This window comes from Microchirus variegatus (genome assembly GCF_963457635.1).
Source record: "Microchirus variegatus genome assembly, chromosome: 3".
Lineage (NCBI taxonomy): Eukaryota > Metazoa > Chordata > Actinopteri > Pleuronectiformes > Soleidae > Microchirus > Microchirus variegatus.
In genome coordinates, this window is record NC_139804.1 from 38,113,387 (window position 1) to 38,133,299 (window position 19,913).

A 19,913-nucleotide genomic window follows, 5' to 3' on the forward strand; every position below is an offset into this window, starting at 1 on the left:
TGATCGATACATGAGCTGCTGGTCTACTGCTGCTTTGTCTGGTAAGTTTTTGTCATGGATGTGAATCCAAATTCTGAAATTCAAACACAGAAGTCACAAAATAAGACATTTCAACTTCCTAATGGAGACAACAGTGGATCAACAACTGCTGTGTGCAGTGTACGTGTGTGGATATAACTGCATGTAAAATCGCACATGTTCTTAATGGACTTTGGTGTGGGAGAATAACATGTTTATCCGTACTTACATTTCCAGGCAGAAAAAGCTTGAATACTTGAGGAGGTAAGTGGATAACAAAAGTCCCTTTGGGCAGCCATGTTATCAGGGAGAAGTGTTTTGCCTTGTGGGTAAATCTAATGGAAATCCTATCATTATCTCATCAAACCACACTCCTTTGATATAACTTGACAACATACAGTGAGCTGACTTTCTTCTCAAAAACAAAAAGTATCTCGGAATGACTTGAAATTTACCATCATAATAGTCGGCATCGCCCTGAACAAGGATCTGTTGAAAATATTTGCAAACCTCTTAAGGAATAATTTTAATGAATTTTTGATAATAATGAAATGATCCATTTGCCCTGATGCACTTTGACAGTGAGCTGACTTTCTTCAAAAAAACAAAAAGTATCTCAGAATGACTTGAAATTTACCGTCATAATAGTCACAAAAATATGAACATTAACTTTCCTCTTTTGATAAAGTAAGAGAGAGGGTAAAAGTTCCCTCCTACCAAAAAAACCCCATCAAATAACCTTTCACTGGCAAAGAGCAGAGGCAGAATGTCTCTTAAATGCCAACAGAGCGACACGTGCAGCATCTGAGACTGAAAATGTCACAAATCATAAAAAAATCTCATATTGTTTGTCCTGCGTTTGAAGAACTGCTGCCTAATTATCGAGGCGGACATAAAACAGAAAGAAAACAACATCACTGCTATATTTATTTGACATCCGTCCAATTATTTGCTACTTAGGCCAAACACTGGATGGCACGAGTCATTATTTAGCTGCAGAGTCAGTAATAATTTCACTGTTGCATTGACACCATCGCTGGCTTTTTTGCCCTTTGGCAGCTGTTTCATTTTCATGTGTTCTTAAGGCGACAAAATTACTCCCATTAAGCATACGTTTAGTGGTGAATAAATTGCTTTTCTCTGCCTTTTCAATCACGCCGTCCGATAAAACAGGCTCGCAGGCATATTGGCAGTCAATATCAATAAAGTCAGTGTAGCTGCATAGGTTACAGAGGGGGGAAGGGAGACTGGAAATGTAATCAGTGGCAGTGTTTCTACCAGAGGAAATGAGGCAAAAATACCCTAATATAAAAGTTATTCTTAAACATTATTAAAACTCCACTGTTTGTGTGTTTTAATGCAAACTCAGCCAAAGTCTCCACTGGTCATTCTGAAGATTAAGGTCATTCCTGGAGCTACAAGTAAATACAACATTTAATGGGACCAGTTTTTGGTTTGTCCTTAAAAATGAATGGCAGCCCACATCGGTGTTAGCACCACTGAATAGACTGGAGGAGAAGTTTATTGAGATCTGCTCAGATTTATGGAGTGATAATAGCCTCGCATGTGACGTCTCGGTCCAGCTGGACTGGGGTGCGAGCACCGAGATGTCTCGCACTCCGTAAAAAAAAACCCACTGCGAGTATATTACGACAAACACAGATTAGAGAACGCTCTGGGTCGTATACATGTGACAGCGAGACAGCGGATATATGCAAGAGGCGGCTAATGGGGGGGGGGGGTGCACACAAATCAAAAGGTATTAGAACCAAACGTGGCACCAGAAGATGCTGGTGGGATATGAAAGCCCAGCGTTACATTCTCAGCTTCATATTTTCGTCGTAAATCGAGGTTCTGTGCACCTCTGACTAAACAATTCACATATGAATCGAGATTCTAATCATCGATTCTGATTCATAAACTATTCAAAAACTTCACCCTCAACACACTATGCATTGCATTAATTTTTGAATCGAGAATCGTATGAATCGAATCGGTTAAATCGAGAATCGATTTTTGAATCGAATCGTGACCCTAAGAATCGGAATCGAAACGAATCGTGAGCCACCCAAAGATTCACATCCCTAGTTTCCAGTTAAGTCCTCTGTTTTGGCCGTATATAAATCAGAAGTATAAATGTTCCCGGGTCACACAGATGTGTGTCAGTATAAATAGTATAGAACAGTATGCGGCACTAGAGACTGGGGAGGACATTTTGGTGCGAGAGCAGAACGCCAAGTCCGACTAAGGCGTATACACTGGAGTAATCGGACTATGAATCACATTATCCAGGTATGTTAGTCCGACTAAGACTAACTCGAATTTAGTCGGACTAACAAATGACATTGGGAAAACCGAATTATTGGCCAAATGAGACTTTGAACATGAACTTGGCCTGAATGAGCATAGACTCTGAAACCGACCCCACTGTCTTCTTTATATTTTTGTTTTTTCGGATCTAGTTTGATAGGCTAGGAATTTTTTGAACGAAATGACTGAGACTTGATGCAGGAGTTGCAGGCTTTACCGACCTTATCTAAACCACTTTCAATGGCGTAAAGTGGGTAATTTCCACTCCTTTTCATATTAAAGGTGCCATATGTAAGAATGTGGCCAAAAACGGTTACTACATTCAAATTCAAAACGCCGAGGTCTTTTAGGTTTAGTTTTCTGACGTAACTGGCAACCCGTGGTTGTTCGGCAGCTGAGACTCTACTGACTGCAATGATTGGTAGACGGCGGTAGGTGGCGCCACATGACGCCAAAACATGTTTTCAAAACATAAACATGATTTACAGTCTGTAAAATATTTGTTTTAATGCAAATATTTTGTCTGTACTGTTGTTGTTGGTGAGTTCAGTTTGTTATATGAACATTATTCCTGAGTCTCTGTGACATATTAGGAGGATTTTATCATTTATTACATAATGCACCTTTAAGTTTATTTAGAAAATTGGCCCATTTTTTGGGGTTTGATTGTTGTGTTTTACAGGCTTTTACAGGATATAATTGTGGCACTGACAAAATAATGAAAAAGAATAAAGACGGGGAGGAAGCCTGTCGTGCATTACACCTGCAAACATACATTTGGCCACTGGTTACCGCAATCATATTTGGTGCGCATCCCGTAATTACACTCACTGCACGCGTTTGTTCTGTTATTTTTTTGTCATTGGTTGCTGTTATTATCTTCTCTCTATCGCCCCCTGTGGACCTCTGAGCAACTACACAACACAACACTGCAGTCCTGATTTGACCTATTTTTTCTTCCCGCTTGATGGCATATTGATTTCGGGCAAATACAAGATAAAATCAAGACATTTACATTTTATTCTCTTGAATCTAATTTGTTCTTTCTGTTATAATTATTAAATATAAAATATATATATATAAGCAATTATAGTTCATCAAATGAGAGGAAAGATTGGCAGATATTTGTTTTTCTACCAAGGTTTTTCAAACGTATCTGAATAAACTTCTAATCTACCTTTGAACACAGTCTGGTGTTTACTGACGAGATAAATATGACAGAAAAGCAGTATGAAATGAAAATAAAAGGAACATTTAAATCCTTTCTTGGTGAAGTAAAACCAAGTGACTGTTTCTCTGTCTGATAAAGAATTGCCGATAGTCGTCAATAATTCCGCGTAAATAGTGTTTGACACTAAAAACAGAGTAAACACACCATTAAAGGCTGAGCTGCTGGAGTAAAACTATAAAACAGGCCAAAATATGACAGGAAAGTTTGATGGCACAGACCCTCAGATGCATTTATGATGAGAAACGACAGACACGACAGACGTGCTTTTGAAACCCATCGTAAACATTATCTGTGCTGATAATGGATTTGTTTACGTCGGCTCGAGCGAGAATAATCACTTTCACTCCTGCTGCAGAGCACGTCACACAGACGTAAGACAGCGGACACAAACGCCGCAGACAGGTCAACACTTGCTCCACTCTCAGCTCATTTCCTCTGTAACGCCCGACCTTGAAAACGCACACACGACGAAACACAAGTAAACAAAGTATGATCAAACTCGGATTTGGCTTCAGATTCAATCAGAATCATTTCTGCCGTTGCGGGAAATGAACGCGGCCTGTGTATCGAGTCAGTGCCTCGTCCTCCTCCTCCTCTGCAGTTATATCCAAGCTTCCTCCCAAAGAGACGCATATTGCATTTATATATATTTTTATATTTCAAAACAAATTACATTACATCGCGTTACTATGGCGCTCAGCTGCGGCTGCTCTCGCTCGCCCTGTCAGAGGCGCGGCGCGGCGGACTGGTGTGCAGCTCACTGGTGTGCAGCTCTGGTCTAATTCAATCAAGCTGCTCCAGCTCAAGATAAAGCAGAGGTTTCTCCGGAGTGGAAGTGGAAATGAGGGCGAGGACGGTTCCATTATGGGAGGAAAAGTGCGGAGTGGACCTTTACGGCAGCCAAGCTCTCTCAGCTAGAGGGGAGCAGGTTTTTTTATTTTGAATTTGGTTGCAAGGGAATTTTAAGGCTGCACTGATTGACATATTTTGATAAAGTAACACAAGTGAAATGAATCATAAATACACTCTATACATTGTTAATGTGGTAAACGACTATTCTAGCTGCAAACGTCTGGTTTTTAATGGAATATGTACATATGTGTATAGAGGCACATTTACACTGTTCTAATGGTACATTGTGTTTGATAATCACGTTAGAAGACTATTGATGATTAGAAAACCCTTGAAAACCCTTGTGCAATGATCTTAGCACAGCTGAAAACAGTTTTGCTGGTTCTTTGACAAAAGCAAAGTTTGAAGAGCAAAATTATTATTATATTGAATAAAAAATCATAATTTCCAATCTTGTCAATGTCTTGACTATATTTTCTATTCATTTTGCAACTCTTTGATGAATAAAAGTGTGACTTTTAATGGAAAACACAAAACAATTGTATAGGTGACATTTAACCCTCTTATGACCATCAAGTTAATCAGGCTGCCTGGATTTATTTTGAACTTATGGCTTTGGAATTGTCAATAGACATTCAATGTGTGAGTTCTTTCTGCTACTTTTTTACAACATCACTTTCACTCTTCCATATCTGGCAGTTATTCAACCGTTAAGGACTTACGTTAATGAGAAGCTGACGTCTTGTCTGCTCGTCAGGCAGAAGTAAACAAAACACCGGCACTTTTTCTCAACACTTCCTCGACTATCGCTTGTCTTCACAACCCACAATATGACACGCCCACTGATGATGTCATGGTCCGCAAGGAAGAATCAAGATTTTTTTGTGTTTAAGCTCAGAACCAACTTTTCAGGTCCTGAACCAATTTTTTTTTGGTTTGAACACACCAGCCGTTTTAAAATTAGTTTGGGGAACCAGCATGGAGCGGCACAACGCTGCCCTCTACAGTTTTCCAAAGTTTGCAATCACATTTTGAAGTTTTTCTTAAAAAGGTTGGTGGTTGGCTGTAGACTTTCTCCGTTCTACTGCGCCTCTATTAAGATTGTTTTGTTTGTTTGTGTGTCATTCAAAGCAAGGCTGATGGTAACACCTACACACACCACTGTACCCAATCAAGAGCCAGAAATCCACAAAGGGGCGGTCCTTCCTGCCGCAGCAATGTGTGGCAAAAAAGTTCTCTCACAGCAGCTTTATTTTATTGCAGTAATTTAACATAACGTTGAAACTATAATCAACACAATCTGGGTTCACTAATGTACATTAAACACACGTTAAATCTGATAAATTCTCATCAGTGGTCAAAGTAAAAGCACACAAACACAAATTAGCCTCAGATAATTTAACAGCCCTCGATCTATCATCCACTTGTCACTCAGTCGTGCAATAATCATTAGAATCTAATAAAACACTTCAGTGCATGAATGTACCTGACATCCAAGTATGCACACGCTAACCCCCCGAGGCGAAGCAGCAGCAGCAGCAGCAGCAGCAGCAGCAGCAGAAGCAGCAGAAGCAGCAGCAGCAGCAGCAGCAGCAGCAGCAGCAGCAGCAGCAGCAGCGTTCACAGCTGACTGAACGTCTCAAACCTGCAGGTAATTGTGGGTAAACGCTGCAGGTTTGGGAGGATATTATTTGGCAGATCAGTCGAGAGACACGACGCGTTTGAACAATGCTGTCCGTCAAGTGCTAGTCACCTGTAACTAACCTGTAACTAACCACCAAACAGGTCTCACGCTCGACTCTGGTCTGTGGGAAAGTGTTGAGAACCAGTGTGGGAATTGATCTTTTTAGATACTAATATTAGAGATGCTTCAGTTCAGTTCAGTTAAGCATTTTTATTTAGTTTTATTCAATCTATTTATGAATCATTTTCACAATTTCTGGCCTACATCACGTTACCACAACATATATAACAATACAGAGCAAATCCTACTTTGTGTCACATTAAAATAATCGAATAAATCTAAAAGTCAAGTTCATAAATGAACTTTCTCCGATTCTCTATCGAGATACACTGGAAAGAGCAGCTTGACACAGTTACTCTGGTCCAAAAAAACTGCTATTAATTGCAAAATAGTACCATTTTAAACATGATATATGTGATTTCACCTGTCACGGTATTTGAACTGGTCGACCCGATTGCAGGCCCAATTCCCTTCCGCTTGGCCATGGGCTGCACAGAAGAAGTCGCAACCTTTATTTTGTTGAATAAAAACATTCAGATATGATTGCGACTGCTGAGTGTCTTTGGTAAACAACCACACTCACTGGACACACACACACACACACACACACACACACACACACACACACACACACACACACACACACAAACACACGAGACTGTAATATACAACGAGTGAGTCTCAGGAGACTGTGCTGCTACCTCTGATCCATAATTGAACAAAAGGGCAGACCAAGCAGAGATGGAGAGTGTGCGTGTGCGTGTGTGTGTGTGTGTGTGTGTGTGTGTGTGTGTGTGTGTGTGTGTGTGTGTGTGTGTGTGTCCCTCCTGTACCTGTACCTACTCATTGTGAACTTTTGGAGGTAAGAGCCCCAGGGTTCCAAGGACAACTGTCAGGAGACACGGGCAGTGAACTCATGCTAATGAAGGCAGCTCAGGCCTGTAAACAGCATGGAAGGATGTCACTGGAATACATTACAATACATAACTGTCTCCCCAGGGCAGAAGAGCTGCTCCCCCCCCCTTCAAAACACACACACACACTCAAACACACACACACACACTTTCCCTGTGGCTCTCGCAGTCCACCTGGATACCCCACAGTCCAGGGCTGCCAAAAGCTGCCAGACAAGATGGCAGCAAGTCACACAGCCAAACTGGGTTTCGATTAAAACAAAAATATTCTCGGTTTAGGCGCTCGTGGCAGTAAAACGGTTAGCATTGTTGCCTCACAGGTGGAAGGCCGGCGCCAGTTCGTAATCTTGGTTCAACTGAGGGGGTCTTTCTGAGTTTGCTCTCTCCAGGTGCTCTGGCCTCTTTACAGCTTTGGTTAACTGGACACTCGAACCTGACTGCAAACAGTGAATGGAGGTTCATCTCTGTATGTATTGGTGATCTGTCAAAACCTGCAAAATCCTAACACCCACATGTCTCATCCACACGGAAAACAAAAGACGTGGAGCATTCGGATAAAGCTGGTGCACCGTGTACAAACTCTTAACGCAAGAAAACGAGGAAGAAAGAATATGGCAACAGCGAATTTGAATCATCATTTCCCCAAAATTGTGTATCGGTTGTGTGACGCAAACGCAAGTGTGACCCGTTTTCAAACATACCGTTTAAGGGTAACCACTCCAAAAACATCCATGTGGATAAAAAGACAATAAGGAACAAAACTGGCCTTGATAGGTTGATGTGTTTTCTCCCTGTCTCTGTTCTTGTCCCCCATCTGTCCTCTATCTATTTTCCTTTCACCCCAACCTGCCTTGTCAGATGCTGCACATCTTTGAGTCTAGATCTGAATGGTAGTTTTTTCTCTCCATTTATATTTTACCAGTGTTGGAGTCATTGTGATGGTTAAATGGCATGTTGCGTGGAGATTGGGGGCATTCACCACTGCCCCCTACTGTCTGTTAGTGGGAAACCAACCTTGCAAGATCAGGGCCGCCAACCCGGAGTTTTCACGAGGAACACAAATTGCGTCACGCCACTTTAGGCTGACATATGAAAACCTATGTCAAAACCTATGTCAAACCCTGCAAAACCCCAAAATATGACATAAGGATTCACCCTATATGAGCTGGAATTGTGTCTGCTCCCATCACGACCTCCAAGAGGAGGCTAAAGTGGTAGAAAATGTATGAATGTTCTGGGTTTGAAAGAAGATCAGCACAGAAGGAGCTCACTTGTCAAGTGCGCTAGCACCGTGTGCAACTGATTCATGATATTCTTGAAGTTGTTACTTCTTTTTCTTCCTTTCAAAGTTCTCCTCATCTCCCAAAAACAAAACACATGCCTGGAGAAGTTGGAAATTGAAATTGAAACTGTTGGGAACTGAGACGCAGAAAGTGAAGCTCTTAGTCAGAAGAACGTTCGCTACTTCAAGGGAAACAAAGAGGAATGAGGGAGTGATAACATGAGCGAGAGGACGAGAGCTCAGACAGGAATGCAACTGTTTTCAGGTCAGTGAGCGGCAGAGAGAGAGAGAGAGAGAGAGAGAGAGAGAGAGAGAGAGAGAGAGAGAGAGAGAGAGAGGGGGGTTGGTAAACCAGTAAACCAGGTCTCAGTTTGTGGCAGAGTCGTCTGCTCGGTGTTTCACTTTCAACCATAACCCTGAACTTCATCTCTCAGAGTTACAGGGCATTTGGTGTCATCGTGTCTGAGCCTCGTGAGATTTAGCAGCGTTAGCACGTATCTCTGCGACACGACAGGAAGTGTCTGACCTGCTACATGACTCTGTTCTCCTGACATTGCTCTTATCAGGCAAAACAAAACCTTGAAAGGCGAATTAAATCAGGCGGAGTGTAAAAATGGAGGCAGATTCCCTGTGTGAATGTCCAGAAAAAAGGACGGAACTCGCAGTTGGCCACCAGGGGGTATATGTTAGCAAATACAAAGCTGCTGACAACAAATTATTTTGTTGTATGCATGTGCGACATCGTGGCTTCTTCCTGTTACGTAGTCTGTTTCCGTGGTTACCAGCAGGGTTAGGGTTCGGGTGAAGGTCGTGACAGTGCTGATGCATTTACCACCTCACCATAAAAGCCCTGGTATACTTCCGCGCACTGCAGCTAGTGTGCAGTAGTGTGCATTGCATATCGTGGACCCTGGTATAGTCGCACTTCTTCAGGGTCCTGTAGTATCCCACTTCACCATTGGGGGGCAGTACACGTCTGGACGCAGAGAATAGGACGCCATCCTACCAAAGAACAATGCTACAGCTCCCGAGATGCCCGTCGATCAGGAGAGTCGGGGTGTCAGCTGGTTCAAGGGTTGCCAGGTCGAGTCTCAGATGACTTTCCTTGGCGATTACTTCTTCTGTTGTCGAAATGTTTCTTTCTGTACTAGTGAGCGGGGCTTATACTCCGCCTACTGGTGGGGTGGAAATTCAGTTTGCACATGCGCTGTCCATGTGCACCCAAAACGCGATTTGCGTGCGGTTCCAAAATCTTGGTCGAACATTTAATTTTCTTGTACCTAAAAGCAGTGACACATCCATGGGTCCCAACCCCTGTATTTCAGTGTGTTCTGCATTCCACCTCCACCATGACGCCTCACCCATTAAATATGATTCTGAGCCCCGCCTCCCTCCTACCTTGGAGAGATCTCTGAAGTTTCCCGGCAGGGTCAGGTCCAGCTCCTCAGAGTCATAGTTGGTGAGGACCCACGGAAAGACGGCGTACTGGTTCAGGTCATTGTACGTCCTCCCTAGATAAAGAGAGCAGACAGAAATATGATGAGTGATGAAGGTTTGGACGGAAAGAGACGGAAAGCGGGTTCAGTTACTCGGTGGGAACGACACGCAACATTCCAACGAACCTCCAATCGAAGAGACTTCGATCGGACGCACTTCCTGTCTCATACAGAGTCTGACAGGGAAAAAATACACGTAATATCAAAGTGTTGTTTTTTTTTTACCTTTTTAATCTTCTGTTATCTTTCATTGTAATCTTCACTAGAGAGTAACTATCCCTCATGATTTGTAGCGTCATTACGTCGACCTTAACGATTGAATGTCATCATAAAAACTAAAATAAAGCCTTTTTAAAGCTGCTTTACTTGACAGTTTTGCCATTCACTCATTCAGTCAGCACATCACATCATGTTCATGTCACAGCGCCCAGGAGCAATGTGGGGGATAAGTGGCTGTGAATTGACAGAGGAATTTAAAATCACCCTAGTTTTTTATATTATATATATATATATATATATATATGTATATATATATATATGTGTATATATATATATATATATATGTATACAAACTCCAGAGCTGTTTTAACATGGGGGTCAATGGGAGGTTTGACCAGAACTCTCTGTGCTTTTAAGTGATTTTAAGAAAAAACGCAAGTCATTAGAAAATGAAAACAACACACAGGGTTAGACAACAACCATAGCAGCGGTTTTATGTAAAAACATGTCTTTGTTGGTTGGAAACATGTGAGCAGGAGAGAGAGAGATTATTTGCCATTATTTTCATGGACCTCAGCGAGAGTGTGCCCCTCTAGCAGCGCAATACACACTCATTATAAAATCAAAAAACGTCCAAAAAAAAGTACAAAATAAGTACTGTATAAAAAACGTAATATGTATCAAATGTTGTTTAGTCCAAAGTCCTGTGACCCGTTTTAAGTTTCAACCACGTCTCTAAGTGAAAGTATGACGACACTGTGAGGCTCAGTGTTCTGGGTTGAACTTGGTTTTTTTCGCCCAATTCCCATTCATGTGTGTGTGGAAATTCTTCGCAGTTATTTGTCGGGAACTCTCAGGAGTTCTCATTGGTCTGCATTGTTAAGCAGACACTCTCATAAATACCGTACCGCGGACTCAGCTCTATTGAATGGCCGTGGTTTAGACATCGCAACTTCTGTGTCGTGATTACTTTTTAATATTAAAATGTTTTTTAAGCTGAGCTAATCCAGCAGGTTTGTCTGCGCTCACTCCTGGATCACGTTCAGCTTCGGCATTAGAGACTAAATCGAGCCCGGGAAGTGATAACGTCTGACAGCCTCGTCGATGGAAAGGCGTCTGCGGTGTCGACAGCGTTTCGAGGGGGGAAGAAGCCGCGGAAGCGCAATTATCCAGGTTAATGCCACACGTTGAAAAGGAAGCAGCGGAGCGGAGTACGGAGGTGGAGTAGAGGGAATGTTTGTTAGACCTGATGCTGCCGAGGCCTGAGTCGAGGTGGCAGGATGTTAATAACAGTGGAATAGTGTTTAATTAGGAGCCCCCCCCCCCACTTCCCCCCCTTCCATTCACACCTCTCCGCAGCACTTCCTCCCCCGCTCGCCTGCTGCCCCACTCTGGGCTGACGTCGCTGTCAGCCCAGGTCATTACTGGAGCTTTTTTTTTAATGAATTTTGAGCATGTTTTTCTTGCCTGCCTTACATCTAATTAGCTGACAATAATGTATCGAAACTCAAAGTTAAATATAAATATGCATGAATATGCAGCGAGAGAGAGAGAGAGCGAGGCAGAGGCGCTGACACCCGCAGACGCTCTCGCCTTCGCTTTTAGTTGCACTTCAGATCAGAGAGTTGACAACACCAACCTCTCGGCTCCACAGACGCACAAAACCAGACACTAATCATGCGGCAAAAAAAAATCGTCTGCGTGCGTGTGTGCTCTTTGCTTCAAACATCACACTCCCGGGAACAACGTATCACACTGTGTCCAGGACTAAATAAGAACGGCTTTGATTCTTAAACAATTATGACATATCTGAGGCCAGTTACGGTGCGTTCTCGCCGCCACTGACGCGTCAGGTTTATGGATGATGATAGGGTGACTTTAAATTTGAGCTTCGAAGAGCGAAGATATTCACAAAAGATAACAGATTAAATCGTAACACTTTCCCCTGGTTGTAAAAAAAAAAAAAAAAAAACTTTCCCGCTGATAAGGAAAGAAAAACAAATCACACTCTATAAATTTGACTGACGGCTATGGAAAAAAAGGGTGAATTCATTATTTTCAATCCATACAAGAACAAAAAGGCACCAAGTTTCACTGTGGGGTGAAATTACAAAGCCCATTTTCAGAAGAGTTTTATAAAAAAAAATACTATAAAAACTACAATCTGTAATTGGTCAAGTTCAGATAAGCTGTGTTTCCAATGGTTTGGTACCGCACTGTATGTATTTTTAGAAAAGTACTAAAATAACCAAGTAAAGGTACTCTTCTCAGTTGAAACAGGGCCTGACCCAGAACTTTACCATTCCAAACCTGACCATACCGTACTGAACTGTAACTGAACTGTGCCATGATGGAAACGCAGCTATAAAGTCACAATTATCCATCAATAATTAAAAAATAATAATAATTTTAAGTGAGGTTCAAGAAGAAAAATGTAAAAAAAAAATAAACAGAAAACTTTATTTTAAGCACATTTTAAAAAGAAATGTCATTTTAGTGACTTATAATCTCATTTGCTCACCAACTTTCCTAACCTACTTATTTATTAAGTTTAAAAAAAAAGTTTTTTTAAGTTTTTAAATGAAAAAATAAAAAAAAAGTTATTCTCAGTAATTTTCTAATATTCCTAACTTTCTATTTTAAGTAAGTTTTAAAAAGTTTTTGAACTTTTTTAATAATATATTCCCCTCCACGCCTGAGGCGGCGCTGCATCAAGAATTACTGAAGGAGAGGACGACACAAACAAGAAAACAAAACTCGCTTATCTGTTGTGTTAATGCAGGACAACTTCTGTTTCCTCCACTTTAAGAGCAAAACATGGAGCATGTGAACATACCACACATCGTTCTACACGCTTATGTTTGTATGTTTTGCTCGTGTTTACCCACAATGCCCTGCGCTGTATTTGATTCGCTTGAAGCGAACCGAGACCTACGAGACCTTTTTAGACAGACCAGAGTTCATTTCTTTGGTGCACATCAGAGTTCGGTCGTGCATCCACACGTCCACAAACCAAGGGGAACTTTCCAAGCAAACAAACTAGGGTTGGATTAAAGGTCACATAGAGTGGTCCTATCACACATATAGTTATGGAGGTCTACTTACATACATTAACTTGTTTTTATGGTCAAAAACCTCATAGTTGCTGTAAACTAGCCGATATAAATCTCTCCTCACTGAAGCTCTCGTCAGTCGCGACAGACTGTGTTGTGATTGGCCCAGCCAACGAGAGCTTTCCCAACTGTCTTGTGATTGGCCAATACCTGGAAGTGATGCAATTAGCACACCAGCTCTCAGAAGCGCAGCTCCCCCCTCTGGAACGGTGGATGCACTGCTACTCATTATCAAAACATTTTTTTTTTTAACAGTGTTTAAAAATGTCAGATACACACTTAAAAATCAGCGTTAATTGGTACTTCCGTTCTACGGGAGCTTTAAGAAGGAGTGGGTGTGAATGCAGACTTGAGCGGATGTGGCTGAACAGTACTCTGCATCGTTATTTGACAGTAATGTGAATCGTTACCTGCAATCGTGTTGAGAAATGTGAGGTATTCAAAGTTGGAGATCTCTCTCCTCTGCCAGCGCTGAGTCATGTTGGAGGATTTGAAAAGCTGTCGAGGCGTCGCCAAGGAGATACGTCTGAGGGGAAAAAAACAAGACATGTAAGCAATAAATTCAGAGGAAAAAGAAGATTGATTTATAGTTATGTATCCAGATCCTACTTCAGTTCTTAAACAAGCAATAATCTACTGTAAACCATGTGTAATAACCTATTTAGTTAATTATATTATTAAAGGCATATGTGTGTGTGAAAATGTGTGGCATTTATAACTTATTTTTTAATGACTTGACTTTTATGACTCTTTAACCACGTACCTGATGAGCGTCGTTTTAACCAGTGCAATAAATGTCTTTGTAAACATAAACAATGACAATTAAGTGATCTTTGAAATGATTCAAACTGATGAGCATCGACTCTATAATTCCAAGCATAACTGAACAGGTTGAATCACCGTTAACTGGTTGATTTGAATTTAAACGCTCGGTCGATAAAATCCTGCTCTGTGGCTTCAACGTCAGTTAACAAACAATCTGTTAACCCGTAAATAAGTGTATAATCTAAAGCAGTGGTCGTCACGCAACTTAGATTGTGTCAGATTAATTAAAAGGCAGCGGGGAATTCGCTCAGTTTCATCGTAATATTTCAGAATAAATGGCTTTATAGCAGTTGAAATCTTTATTAAAGACACAAAAGAGAAACTCAATGGCACAACGGAAAATGATTAATAATTGATGACAGTGGATATACATATAAATATATACATACATATACATTAGCATTAATGTCAATTAAAAAAAGAACTCAGCCACCTTCACCTGTGTACAGACAGTAAATCAGTTTAAGCTGAAGTCAGCCTGGGTTAATGCTTGAATAATATTATTTTCTCGAGCTCTCGTCACGCGTACAAAACAAAAGATATCATTTATTTCGTCACACCATCATTAATAAGTCTCTCCATGCTACTATTTCTGTTAAAAAGGCATAATGCTGGTTACTAAATGATCTAAATCAGTACTAACACTGTTATCACCAACGTTAGAACACAGTGGTGTAAATAGACCGAGCAAAATCAACGACAGACTTTTCACAGGAGGCAGATTTATCGATTTATTTAATTTTCTACCCGTTCCGGCCAATTCCTCCGCTTCGATGACAGTATTTCAGATTTTTGCTCCAAGAAATCATCCATTTAACCCTTTCTCTTACCTGCCGACAGGATTTGGCACGTGTGCTTCTCATTAACATAGCTAGTAGACCATTTGCGATATCTAGATAATTCGGAAAAAGCAGGGAAATCGAGTTCTGCACCAATATACCTGTCATTACGGTAGCCCCTCAGTACGTCCGCGGAGCAACCGTCCAATCACAGACGAGGAGCAGCACGTCACACGTTGTGATGTTAGCTTCTCAGAACCGTAATTCCTAAATGGTTGAATAACTGCCAGATATCGAAAGTGAAAGTCATCTTGGAAAAAAACCCTCTTATGACTCATTGACTCATTGTCATAAGATGGTTGAAGGTTTTTAAATTCCACTCGGTCAAAAACTGAGAGAAATGAGGAAACTGTGTTGTTGTTGTTGTTTTGTGTGACATCGCTGTATAAAAAGAGCCAGTTAACACTGTGGGAATGTGGTCTTTTCTCTGCGGTCAGTGTCCTGACTGAAGTTCTGCTCTACAGAGAATGAGGTCAGTTCATTCAGGGTCACAGCACATGCACTTCAATGACTGACTGAGCGGCGGGACTTTAAATGACTCAGGCCAAGTCCACAAGTGTTTTCTTTGCTAAAATACACATTCATGTACACAAAGGTTTAAATGTAAATTTACATATTTTTTTTTTAAAGCAGCAGATAAATAAATATGACTGTTTTTCTTAATTTAAATTTAAGGTATTCTTTCCTTAGAGAAAAGAAACCACACACAAAAAAATGATCCTTATTACTTTTATCCTTAAAACCTAAAACCTGAGTGAACATCATAGATAGATAGATAGATAGATAGATAGATAGATAGATAGATAGATAGATAGATAGATAGATAGATAGATAGATAGATAGATAGATAGATAGATAGATAGATAGACAGGAATTTCAGTATCACCATTAAATGTGACCCACCTGGCTTGTGGGAGTCCGTAGCTGGTGCCCACTCCCACTCGTGGAAGACTGTAGACCACTTTCTTAACTGTGGCCTGGTCAGGAAAGTTGAACATGACTGACGCTGTGAACAGTGAGAGTGAACGTTGCTTAAAAACGGAGAAAGAGCTGCATTTAGGAAAAAAGAAGAAGCTATAATTGGCCCTTCACATACTTCTGTTGGCCATGAAAACCTCTATGGCCGTGTTCTGAAGGAGGAAACGTCTGGAGAAGACCGCTCGGATCTCGCTGAACATCCACTTCCCATGTAAGCCCTCAGTGTAGGCCAAGACCTGGAGGAGAGACAGAAGAGAGGAAACTGTCTTCAGACACTTGATATACAGTGAAGAAGATCTCTGTCCAAGTAAAGTGAAGTAACAGCTGACTGTGTACAAGTCCTGTTTCTAGTGGAAAATGTAAAAAAGAGGATGTTCAATAAAAGAAAAAACCTGAGAAACACAGAGGGAGTAAATAAAATCACCACTGTGCAAAGTCATTTGACAGTGATTTAACTGTAACAGACAATAGTTGAAGCATTTATGGAGTCCTTGCCAGCACAACTCTGGACTCTTTTCCGCACACATTCACACTTTTTATCTGGTCTATCACAGGAGAGCAAGAGCTACTGGTTGGTGAAACGAAAAAGAAAAACACAACAACCCCCTGGTGGGTCGGAAACACAAACAGTCAATGAAAACCGCAATGGCAAGGTGAGGAGCGAGGAGACAAAGGATCATTAGTGTATGCAGCAGTCGTGGGAGTGCAGGTCAACATGCACAAGAGTAAGACAGTTGTTCTGACAGGTGAGAATGGTCCCTTCACACACATACTCCCCCCCCTCGTCCATCTCACCCCCCCCCCCTTACTGAACCATTTTGTCCAACAGCGCGAACCAGGGAGCGACCTCATCAACTCCCCAGGTTATAATCACACATCGGAGAAGGCAGAAAAGGGGTAAGAGGAGCAGAGTGAGACGTTCAGCTGGGTAAGGTCTGATGCTAATGCTCATTTTAAAATAGTGACAGGCTGGAAGAGTGCAGCGTGAGCCAGACTGCCTTAATTTCTCCCCGGAATAGCTTGCGCCCGACCTCCGGGCCACGTCCAAAATCTCTGGAGCTCAATTAAAATTGGATTAGGTGGAGATGCTGGATGTGCAGGGCGGCATCTCCTCTGCGGTGATCTCCTCCCACAGTGATGCCCCTGCTTGACATCTCTGCAATACACCCCCCCCACACACACACACACACACACACACACACACCAGCCCAACTCAAACAGTTGTCATAGAGACAGCATGGCCCAGAGGAGGCCACGTGCTGACTGGAGTGAGGATGAGGGAGGTGAGGTGAGATGGAGGGATGGTTATGGAGCTGCAGGAGCTCAGTGAAGGGGCCACAGCAGCAGCAGCAGCAGCAGCAGCAGCAGCAGCAGCAGCAGCAGCAGCAGCAGCAGCAGCAGCAGCAGCAGCAGAAGCAGCAGCAGCAGCAGCAGCAGCTTTAACACTCCTGATGCCAGATGTTCAGGAAGTCGTCGTCTCAATGCAATGTAATTTAAGGCCCTCACAATTTATATCAGCTATCCCCAGATGAAAGATAAACGACATGAAACAATCGTAGCTTATTTCTTTGAGTCGCGGCTCCTAAACGGTGGTTCTTCGTCAAGCTGTGCGAGCGACAAAGACGGACCTTTTTCACACAGCACAAATTTAGGACAGCTGTCTTTCCCGAAAAAAGACCATCCATAAGCCCGCGGTATACCCATGCCTTGCATTGCGTGTCGCATATCGCGGACCTTGATATACTCGCTCATCAGAGTCCTGTAGTATCCCACTGCACCATCTGGTGCCGTACACACTTGGACGCAGGGAATAGGACGCCATCCTACCAAAGAACAATGCTACAGTTCCCTCGGACACGTCTGGTTCGAGCGTCTCACAGCCGAAAGGTCCGTCGGGCAGGCGAGGGTTGCCAGGTCGAGGCTCAGATGACTGTCCTTGGCAACTGCTTCTTCTGTTGGTGAGCGGGGCTTAATACGCCACCTACTGGTGGGGCGGAAGTTCAGTTCACGGATGCGCTGTCCACACGTGCCCAACACACTCTTTGCGCGCGGTTCCGAAACCTGGCGTGTTGATGACGCAGTTTGCATCATGCACACGATGCTTGTTGGGTTCACACACTATGCACCGAAGTATAATGTTATATACATTTTTGGGGCATTCCCTTTTTTAATTTTGCATTATATCTGAATATTGAACTTTTATTTTCTTGTATATATATATATTTTTTTTTAAAACATAAACTATATTAACGCTTAGTGCCGCTGGCACACCCTTGGTTAACTGCTTTGACAATAATACACAACTCCTTATATGGACATCCTGAGGTGTGGGTTTATAGGTCACATGTCGCATTTTTATTTTATTTTTTTAGATAATTCTGTTAGTCACAAAATATATCGATTTTATTTTTAGCTTCTTAACGAGGGAACTTTGAACTTTTTCCAAAATTCTCAAAATCTGAATTTTGAGTGCTTACACTCAGGTGTGTTTATATATTTGGTGAAAATGATGATCTATTTCATCAGATTGACTCAAGGTTGTGCTTAAAAAAGGGATATAAGACACTCTATATTGCACAGTCTTATAGCCTGACATTCCCTCCCCGTGAATTCTCCAGTTGTTGCATCACAGTGACTTAATGAGTGAACAATATGTGAAAACAACAACCACAAGGTATCTCAGCACTGGCTGTTTCTTGCCGCGCAGCCAAAGTGAACAGTTTGCTGCCGTGACAGAGCGCAGGCCAAAGGGCCGGCTGTCAACAAAAGAGAGGCTAAAGAGGAGAAAGAAAAGAGCTGATTTCAAACAGCCCCGGATCAAAAAATTTGTCATAACAACAAAGCTTTGCTCTAAACCAACACCACACCGAGGCCCCTGTAGACTTGGGAGATTTGACGAAGCCCAGCCCTCATTTTTTTTGTTGGAGGCCCAGCTGTAAAAAATGCCATTTAATGAACCTGTCTGCTGAAGCTGTCCCCTGCCTGTCAGAGGTGTCAGCCGGTGACAAGCGCTGGGGAACGGCCGCCTCCAGTCACAGACAGGCCTGCCAGCTGGAGACTTCGGCCCCAATCTAATCACAGCACCAGGAGGAAGAGACCGGAGCTCTGCTCTTAGTCTGTCACGCTCAGAGCTGGAGGGTGGGAGGGGGGAGAGCAGCGGTGGAAGAGTTGGAGTGGGAGTGGGAGTGGGGGAGTCTGTGGTGTGTGTGGGGCCGACAAGCACAGCCTTTTGTTTCCAACACAGGTCCCGCCATACAAGCTCATTAGGATCCACGAGCGCATGCGCTGGCTGCTCTTGCCAGCTGCAGGGAGGGGGTGGTGGTGTGTGTGTGTGTGTGTGTGTGTGTGTATGGGTGTGTGGTTGGGGGGAATATACCTCTCAAACATAATAGACGTAATGCAATTTAACGTCTCTGTCCTCTCTCTCTCTCTCTTTGCTTTATTTGCTTCCTCCTCCGTTCTGCCGGTGATTTGACAGAAGGGCAGGCTGCATCCTGCCTGTGGAACATCACAGGGAAAATATTGCGACAGACGAGACACAGGTGACGCCGGTGTTTAGGCTGAAGCTCACGCGTAATAATGTGCAGACGCACACACGCGAGACGCGGCACATCACATTTAAAGGGGCCTAAGAAGCCGCTGCGTACGCGGAAATGGATGCTAATCGTGTGCGACTGCCACACAGCTTTAACTCTATATTAACGGAGACACAATGACACATGTTATTAAGAAAATTCTTCTACAATCTGTTAACAATACAAAAAGGAGTACAAATGTTATAATAATTAAGTGAGATCTCCAAACCAGCATGACTGCTATTATATCTAGACTTCTGCTATAAAAACCTGGTCCACAGAGAAGAGTGAGTTGGGAGAATGAAGGGAGGGTTTTCATTTTGACTGATGTGACTACACTCCCCCAGGAGCCGGTGGGATAAATTTCACACATGGCAATTTGGAGGATCAGCACACTCTACGTATATTGTATTCAACCGCTGACCTCAGGCTATGTGGGCTAAATCTGTGAAGAGGCTGAGCAGCAGGAGGAGAAAGTGAAGAGGTATTGTGAAGCCAGTGGGGAGCAGAGAGTGAG

The 19,913-nt window shown here is 42.5% G+C and overlaps 1 protein-coding gene across 1 annotated transcript in view; it reads right to left on the reverse strand.

The window, feature by feature from the left end:
- The window catches only part of LOC310925199 (neurobeachin-like), a gene marked incomplete at both ends in the record, with an annotated part of 330,054 nt that overhangs the window by 49,751 nt on the left and 260,390 nt on the right, over window positions 1-19,913 (reverse strand). The window contains 4 exons of the mRNA XM_083887081.1: window positions 9,750-9,862; window positions 13,590-13,705; window positions 15,747-15,849; window positions 15,940-16,057. Coding sequence (XP_083743207.1) covers window positions 9,750-9,862; window positions 13,590-13,705; window positions 15,747-15,849; window positions 15,940-16,057 — 450 coding nt within the window. The remainder of the gene's footprint in view (window positions 1-9,749; window positions 9,863-13,589; window positions 13,706-15,746; window positions 15,850-15,939; window positions 16,058-19,913) is intronic.